Source organism: Antrostomus carolinensis, unplaced genomic scaffold (assembly GCF_000700745.2).
Source record: "Antrostomus carolinensis isolate BGI_N321 unplaced genomic scaffold, ASM70074v2 scaffold40059, whole genome shotgun sequence".
NCBI lineage: Eukaryota > Metazoa > Chordata > Aves > Caprimulgiformes > Caprimulgidae > Antrostomus > Antrostomus carolinensis.
In genome coordinates, this window is record NW_010340010.1 from 26,589 (window position 1) to 35,154 (window position 8,566).

Below are 8,566 nucleotides of genomic sequence, written 5' to 3' on the forward strand. Positions count from 1 at the left end.
CTGCAACCCACCCTTGAAGGCAGCCCAGGATCAGAACAAGAGCTTGGAGAGGTCAGAATTGACCCCTCCACTCGTAGGCTGCTCCTCAAACAAGTGCGTGGGGACCCTCCACTCCACCTGCCACGTCCTCCCATCACCAGGGCATTGCACACTTGCCAACAGACCCGGAGTAGCCAGGGGCCACTGGATGTATAAAATAAAGCAAGATGCAAGCAATGCCACCAGTCCCCAGCCCCAGGTACCTGCCATGGAGGCCACGTACTGCGCGTGTCCGTTCTCCAGGGCGTCCGTGGACTCCAGCGCTGCCTGCGCCCGGCTGAGCAGGTAATCTGTAATTAATTTAGCTTTCTTAGCACAATCAGGCTGCTGAGGGTCTGAACAAGCACGAGTGCTGACTCCATGAGGCACCACTGAGCGGAAGCCAAGACAGATCAGGTCCTCATGGCCCTGGCTGGGGAACAGCACTAAAATCTGAGCAAAACAGTGCTGAGATGAGAGCTAAACATTCACTTCTGGGAAGTCTGACCCCAGTCTCCTTGGGCGTGATGTATAGTAGGGAAAAATGCCTGGAGGAAGCTGAGATGCAATGTTCTCTGTCTTGTAGAGAGAAGTGACTGTGGGTTGCAGCCCCCATGGTAGAGCAGGATGTACCTGGGGAGCTGGTGCAGCGGAGGTGCAGCGGGTCATCCAGCTTGGCCATCGCGTCTCGGAGGATGTCCTCCGCCTCCCGCACCGTCTCCTGCAGGATGCCGAACTGCTCATCCAGCAGCTTCTGTTGCAGGCTCTGCTCCTGGTTGCTCTGCGAGGCAGGAGGAACAGGTGAGTGGCACAGCTGGGACACAGGACCTCTGTCACCACAGCTCCACCACCAGTGTATCACTCAAGAGCCCGTTTGCAGGATTAGACCCAAGCATCTCATTATTGCTGGTGTAAGTCACATCCCACCGGCTTCATCAGCAATGGCTCAGCTGAACCCCTTGACTGCTCAGTACCCCCCAAAAATACCTCACCCCAGCGAGCAGAGGGGTGCTGGGCTCTCCACACAGCACCGTACCTTCTCCAGGAGCCTGCCCTGCAGCTCACGGATCTCCCTCGTGGCTTTGTCCGCCTCCTGGCTCAGCTGCAGCTCCTTCTCCTCGACGAGGCCACGCGCAGAGAGCACCTCACACTCCTTCTCACTCACCGACCGCCTCAGCACCTCCTTCTCAGCATGCAGGGCCTCCACCTGGGCGCTGAGCTCTGCACTTGCCTGCCAGTGGGGTCAGGAGACCCCTGTCACTCACCTGTCACCACGTTGTGAGCCCAATGGTTGCGCAAGGGGGGAGCTGAGGACATGCCCAGCTCATGACACTGATGGGGTGGACCCCACGTTCAGCCCCGTGACACCTCCCTGGGCTACCATTTGCAGCGCTGGCTTGGCAGTGGTGGCAGGGGTGTTGTCTTGCATGACAGGGATTTGTGATGGGGATTTGGGTGCATCCTGTGCCTCCAGCCTCGTACCTGCTTGGCGTGGCTGAGCGAGCGCTGCGCCTGGTCCAGCTCGTCCCGCCGGGCGTCCAGCTCCTGCCGCAGCTGCTCCATCTGCACGCTCTGGTCCTCCAGCTGCAATGGCACACCCGTGCCGGGGGCTCAGCCGCTGCAAACGCGCTCTGGCCCCGCTCAGCACCGGCACGTGGCCAGGACAGCGGGAACGACCCCGGCCGTGTTTTGCAGGAGGGGTTTCCAGGGTATTTTCCCCAGCGCAGGAATTTTGGGAACAGCCTCCAGCTTGGGCCCCGCAGAACAAAAGCCCCCAAACCCATCAATTTCTATTGTGGCATTTTCTTGGGGGAAGAAATGACAGATTTGGGCAAGAGTGAAGGAAGCACGCAGTAAATAACACCCTTCTGGGGAGCCAGGGCAACTCTTCCTCGGATCAGGGACTGACACCAACAACCACCCCTACCCCCTGTGTCCAAACCGTGCACAGCCACCGCGTTTCCCAGGCTGGGAAGGGCTCGGTGCCGGAATGGCGGGGATGGACTCGGGCTCACCTTCATCTCAGCCTCCCGCTTGACCTGCTCCACCTGAAACGCCAGCTGCTCCTTGACACGTGCCACCTCCTCCTGGCTCTGCTGCGTGACCGTCAGCTGCTTGGCGGTGTCAGCGTTCTGTGCAGGGACACGGGGCTTAGCGGGCGTTCGGAGGGGGGACCCTCGCCATCGCCACACTCGTTCTGTCCAAATTCTGGCTGGGGGTGTAGCTCGGAGATGCCTTTTTCACAGCATCCAAAACACTGGCCATGAGTGGACATGAATTCAAAGGGTGCCCCCCACCCGGTGCTCAGAGGTCCCTGGGTGCAGGACAATGGGACTGATACGAGATGGGGCTGGGCACGCACGAGCCACACCGGCGGCGGCAGAGGAACAAAGGCAGCGGTCAGTCCCTGCCCGGCGCAGGCAGCAGCATTACCTTCCTCAGGAGCTCGGCGTGCGTGTTGATAAGCTCATTGTGCTTCTCCTTCAGTTTCGTGTAGCGGATCTCAGTGGCGTTGGCTTTCTCTGGATGGGGTGAGAAAGCATCAGCAACCGCGGCGTGGGCGTCCCACGGCCAACGGGCACTGTAGGGCACCTACTTTCTGCTTCGGCACAGAGACGCTGGGACCTGTCACTGTCCTGCTTTGCCCTCTGCAGCCTCTCCAGTTCATCCCGCAGCTGCTCGTTGTCCACCAGCGCCTTCTGCTTCTGCTTGCGCTGCTCCTCCACTTCACCCTCCAGGCTGTTCACCTGCGCCTTGAGCTGCGTGATGTACCGCTGCGCCTGCAGGACACCGTCAGGCACTCGAGTACTGCCCGGCACCGATGCCAGCAACAACCCCGTCCTCCCCAACAGCCCCAACCTGGTGTCTGGCTGCAATTTGGGCAAAGCAGCCGTGGGCAAATGCACAGGAAGGCTCTCTCTTCCCTTGGCCCCTGTAGCCGCTCTGTCCCCTCTGCTAACATCCAGTTGGGACAGCAAGGGACAGGTCTCACATGCCTCCACCCCATCTCCATCAGGAGTCGGGTTCTAGCAGTGGAAGAGGCCCCAAAACACAGTGCTGGGTGCCACGACCCTGCTCCTGCTGCACCTTCTTGGGGTTTCCACGCTACAGCACCAAAAACCACTCCGCTCTCCCACACCAACTGCTCCCCAGCTGGGCTTTACCTCCAGTTTAATCTTCTCCATCTCTGCACGGAGCATGTCCACCTCCTTCTTCAGGCTCTCGATCTGCGCATCCCTGCAGAGAGAGACAGGTTGGTCCCACGCAGCAGTGGTTGCCCCACCTCTGCCACCATGGACCCCCATACCTGTCATCCCGAATGCCGTTGGGTGGCCCAAAGGTTTGCTCAAATATATCTGAGGTGATCTGGGGAAGACAGAGGGTGTCAAGCTAAGCCAGGCTGTGGGTGTCTGTCCCACCCATCCCAGGGTCCCCATCCCATTCTCATGCCCTCACCTGCGGCTCTGTGGTGGAAGTTGTGCTGATCTCAATGAGGTTCTCTGGCTCCTCGTCCTCAGGAGCTTCCTCGGGGATGACAACCACTGGCTTCACGTGCTCATCCAGCGCAGACGCCCGCAAGAAGTTTGGGGGACTCTGTGGGGACAAGAAGTCATGGCGGCATCACCTGGGGTTTTGGGGACTGCCATCCCTGTGCTGCTGAGATGGGCTGGTGGGTCCCTCCACAGTGTCCCCAGACCCTGAACCCATCTGTGGGGACTCCCCCATGCACCCTGAACCCACAGGATCTCTAAAGCATCGTGTACGACTGAAATCCCACCGTACCTCGGGCAGCCGGGGGATCTGGATGAGCCGCTTGAAATACAGCATGTCGGATGCTTTCTTAAAGAAGTTTTTGAGGCTGGAGAGGGGAGAAAGAAAAACCCTCTTACAGGGTGGGCTTGGCAGCAGGGAGGGGACCCCACCAGCCCACCCCAGCCCTGGGTTACCTGCGAAATTGCTCGTGGAAACGGTCTCGGTGGCCCTGCAGTGTGTCAGGGGGTAGACCTGTGGCGATAGAGGGGACAGTCGTGACTGATCCGGGGCTGCAAATTCATTCACATGTGCCCAGATCCCTCTGGCTGCAAAAGCCAGTGGGTAGAGGCCAGGTGGGAGTAGGATGTGAGGGGTCAGGACAGGAGTGGGGAGTCCCCATCTCTGGTGTAGGGACCAGGGACATGGCACAGAGAGAGGTGGATGTGGGAACCCCAAAATACCCGCATGAGGCCCCTGGCACTGTGCTGCCCAGCAATCCCATGCAGGGAGCTGGCGGGCCAAGGCACATCGGTTTGAGTTCATCAAGGACAAGTCCTTCTAACCCCTTCCTCTGGGATGTCTATGTGGGATGGAGTAGGTCCTTAGAGCACAGCTGGGATATGGGGACATGGTGACAGATGCCTCCATCCACACAAGCCTGATCTCCACATCCAGTCAGAAGCTCAAACTGGGAAGAGACCAGCACAGGGCACAATCCCCAGGGACTCACAGGAGTGCAGCTTGAACATTAACTTGACGGCGTAGTGGTAGAGGTGGCTGCAGTCCTGGATGACCTGGATGAGGGGGGCCAGGCGGCACTGCACCGCCGACATCTGCGAGATCGCCATCGAGGTGTTGAGCTGCCTGAAAACTGAAGGGTTGAGCGTGGTGAGGCGCCAGCGCCGTGTTTGCAGAGCCGTCCTGCTCCGGGCGACTCGGCTTGATCATTAACCACGACGGATGTGGCTTTGCCAAGACACAGGGTGAACGCTGAGGTTGTTCCCTGTCCTGTCCCACTGAGTTGGGAACAACCCCCTTCCATGCAAGAAAAACACCCACAGTCAGTGTGACGGCAGAGGGAAGGGGTGCTCAGCTCTGTCGCCGATACCCTGACCCCAAAAAAGGAGGGATTTAACCCCAGGACGGTGCCCTCAGGAGCTGCTGCTGCACAATGGAGCCAAGGAAGGCGAGGGGTTTTGCTCCCCTCTATTTAACTGTGCAAGCAGCTGGGAGAGGATCCCAGGGCAGGGGACGGACCCGCTGGCACCGCAGCCTCGCCTGCCCCGGCTCGGAAACAGATCCCTTCCCTTGGCAGAAATCCAGCCAGCGTATCCACCCTGGCTTCTTCCCTGCTCAGCTTTAAAGTATTTATGAATATAAATTCTCCGTATAACTGGGTCAGGGGGAGAAGGGGGAGGCTGACGGGAGCCAGGAGCATGGTCTCTCCCACTGTGCCCTGTTTTCAAGGGCAGCTCTCTGTTCCTGACTCGCAACGGAGGAAGAAACCATCACATTTTTAAGCCATATAAAAATTCCTGGAGAAGGAAGTGAGAGAAGCAAACATGGGCAGGGGCCTCCAGCCCTCCCCAGAGGTATTTCAACCAGGGGAAATGAGTATTTAGAAAGAGGTAGAGCTCCAACCTCTGCTTCAGGGGGATAAAGAGGATTTGGGAAAGGCATATGATTAACGTGGTTGGACCAAAAATAAATAAAAACCTATTTCAGAGCAGCACCACTCTGAAAACAACACCCTGCACCGCTCAGGTGGGCTAAAATCATTCCTTAAATATTTTCCTACCACCACCTCTACAGAGCATCAACAGGGGAATCTGGTTGAGAAACGACCTCAGAAATCTCATCTGAGGAGGAGAAAGGACCCGAGCCTCCGACCTCAGCCTCCCGAGCTGGAACTCCATTCCTGACCAAAGAGCGAAACTATTGCTCAAGAGCCCCGGAGCGAGCGGGAGGGACCTGCCACCTCCTCACCTGACTCTGACAGCTTCAGCTCACAATCCAGGTAGTCAAACAGCTCGACCGTCAGCTGGAAGCTGCCAAAAAAAACCAAAACCCCGTCACCCAGAAGCAGAGACATCCCTGCTCCAGCTGCCAACGCTCACTGCAGGTCCCTGTGCCAGCAAGAGCCAAGACTGACAAGAATTTGGTGGTTTTGCTCCCTGCATTTACGCCCCTCACCACCCTGAGGGTGCAGGAGGAATCAGGCACCATCCGATCAATTGATAAAACACCGCTGGTTGCCCCGAGCAGCAGCCCTTTCGTTAGCAGGATGCTGCCAGCCAGGCAGCACGGAGCCGGCAACCCATCAGCGGGTGCTTTGCCCCTGTCAGGACACTCACATGTTGTTCACGTCCGTCCCCGCAGTCTTTTCCAGCACCTCATCCGACACTTCGAGGCCTGCGGGGAACTCGGGATGCTTTGGTGAAAGGAAAAAAACACCACTTGTTGCTAATTGTTTTACTGATGTGACACAACCCTCGGTGAAGCCCCGTAACCCCGGCATGGCAGGGTGTGGAGGTGGCAGAGTCCCTCACCTTGATGTGGAAGGAGATCTTGGTGAGGAGGAGCCGTGTGTAGATGCTCACCAGCTGCCCGTACCTGTCGTGCAAATGGCCCTGCCAGAGACATGAGGGGAAAGGTGAAGAATCCGGAGCGATGCAACTGGATCTGGCAGAGCCTGGGCACGGCAAACCCATGGCAGCCCCACAGCTCTCGCCCTCTTGCCCCTCACCACACACATAACCATCACCCCGGGGAGGCAGAGGGTTATTTAAAGTGCTGCTTTGCCCTCCTCGTGCTCCCGATGCTTTTCAGCACTCACCTCAAAACCCCCAGGAAGGCACAAACCTCCACTTCACCCCACTCACCCACAGGTCCCCTGTCTCTCGGATGTTGCTGCGATACCGCTGGCAGTCCTGGAGGACCTGGGGACAAAACCATGGTGGGGCTGGCACGGAGCTGGGAGAGCACCTGCCTGCCCTGAAGCTGAGGAAGGGGATGGATCCAGCCCCTTATGCCACTCCAGCTTTGAGAGAAGAAGTTCAAGACCTTCAACAGCAACCAGAGGTCGGGGCTTTGCACGTGGAGGTTTAAAAGACACAAGAGAACAGAGTGTTTCACAGCCCCACGGCCTGGGAAAGGTGGCCAGGGCAGGGAAAGGAACCCACCCTCTGCACAGAGAGATGTCGGCAAAAGCCAAAAATTCCCCCCTGCCAGGAACACAGGAGGGTCATTTTGGAGGGGACACTCACGTTGGGGTGACCATCACGCAGGACCTTGTGCAGGACATGGCAGAACTTCCAGCTGAGGATGGCACTGCTGGGCAGGGGCAGCCCGATGGCGTAGGACCAGAAGGTGAACGCTCCCTTCTCGTGGTGCGTCCCCAGGATGATCCCTTCCCTGTGGTCAAGGCCAACTGGACACTCAGGAGCAGGGGACAGGCAGGGCTGGGGACTATTCCTGTTCAGCTTTCATTAGAAAGGGACAAGCACCAAGTGTACTGCGGGCACAGAGCTGACCAGCGCGATGCTGAACCCACAGATAAAACCCCCGTTTATTTTTTCCTGGTGCTCCTTCCCCTGCTGCAGGGCACACCAGGGCCCTTTGCATCTTATTACCAAAGAAATCCAATTTTATTGCACTGCCCTGCTTTGTATTTTCCCTGATGGATGAACCTACAAGACATCATCCCTCAACCAAACTCTGCACAGGTCTCCTATCTCCCAAACCTCCCATGGCTCCACCGCAGGGTGGAACCCCTCCTGCCTCAGCACTGGATCTGCTCCGCACCGTCCGGATGAGCCGAGGGAAAGGATACGGCGGGCATGTTTCTCCTTCACCGGTGCTTCTTGTGTATTTATGGCTTTGCTGATGCTGATGGCCTGTGAGAGAAGGAGAGAGTGGCCGTCAGACGCAGCGCGACCCTCACAGCTACCTTGCCCCCCTCAAAGTGAAGTGCTGGCGCTGCCGGGGGAATATCCTGAATTTTATAACATGTTTGTCACCCCAAAGCTGTTTGTGACATGTCAAAATAGGCTTTTTTATCCGCACATGACACAGCCTGTTAAAACCTCCATCTCAGGCACAATGAGTGGGACCTGGGCCACTACTGACCGCACCGCTGATGCTCCCCACTGTCCCTGTCCCAGGAAACAAATTTCTGCATTTTTACAGCCTGAACTCAGCACCACCGTGCCCAAGGATGCCCAAGGAGCATTAAAGCAACGACAGCCAGATGCCAAATTCCAGGGTTGTTTGTCTAATCACAAGGAGCCTTTGAACCAGAGGGTGGTGGGTTGGGTGTTTTTTTTGACGTTGCTGCATGCCCCCAAGCAAGGAGGGAGTGGCAGCCGTGATGCCCGTTTTGACAGAGCAAAAATCCAGAGCAATGTGATTATCAGAGGAGGATTATCTACATTTGAATGTGTTCAATCACAGCACACTTTAAATTACGAGTTTATTCCAAAAGATGACTCCAGACAGACGTCGGTTGCGTCTCCCGCATGATGATGGGCTGCAAAAATGAGTTGTGGTGATTGATGAGGATCTTCCTCCTACTCCCCAGTTCCCTGCAGACTCAACTGAGCTGCTTCACCCTCACATAAGTGCTTGGGCTGCACCCGTGTCCACAAGCCCTTGGTCACTGGCAAAGGAAAAAAGGTCCCAGCCTGGAAGGCAGGAAGCGGCCTCACCGCCAGTGCTCACGCCGGAAGAGAAACCCAGTCCCTCCCTGCAGCCCCACGAGCCGTAAAACCTTATAAAAATCTTATCTCCCCTCCTG

General features: G+C 57.4%; 1 protein-coding gene across 1 annotated transcript in view; it reads right to left on the bottom strand.

Moving 5' to 3' along the window:
• The window catches only part of HIP1R (huntingtin interacting protein 1 related), a gene marked incomplete at its 5' end in the record, with an annotated part of 13,352 nt that extends 5,685 nt beyond the window's left edge, over nt 1-7,667 (bottom strand). Inside the window, 19 exon segments of the mRNA XM_010176046.1 lie at nt 218-329; nt 652-799; nt 1,055-1,249; nt 1,501-1,602; nt 2,034-2,150; nt 2,452-2,540; nt 2,615-2,798; nt 3,183-3,255; nt 3,326-3,384; nt 3,475-3,612; nt 3,802-3,877; nt 3,966-4,023; nt 4,502-4,642; nt 5,758-5,819; nt 6,126-6,202; nt 6,321-6,401; nt 6,654-6,710; nt 7,038-7,180; nt 7,604-7,667. Coding sequence (XP_010174348.1) covers nt 218-329; nt 652-799; nt 1,055-1,249; nt 1,501-1,602; nt 2,034-2,150; nt 2,452-2,540; nt 2,615-2,798; nt 3,183-3,255; nt 3,326-3,384; nt 3,475-3,612; nt 3,802-3,877; nt 3,966-4,023; nt 4,502-4,642; nt 5,758-5,819; nt 6,126-6,202; nt 6,321-6,401; nt 6,654-6,710; nt 7,038-7,180; nt 7,604-7,667 — 1,976 coding nt within the window.
• Nucleotides 7,668-8,566: the final 899 nt, after the last annotated feature.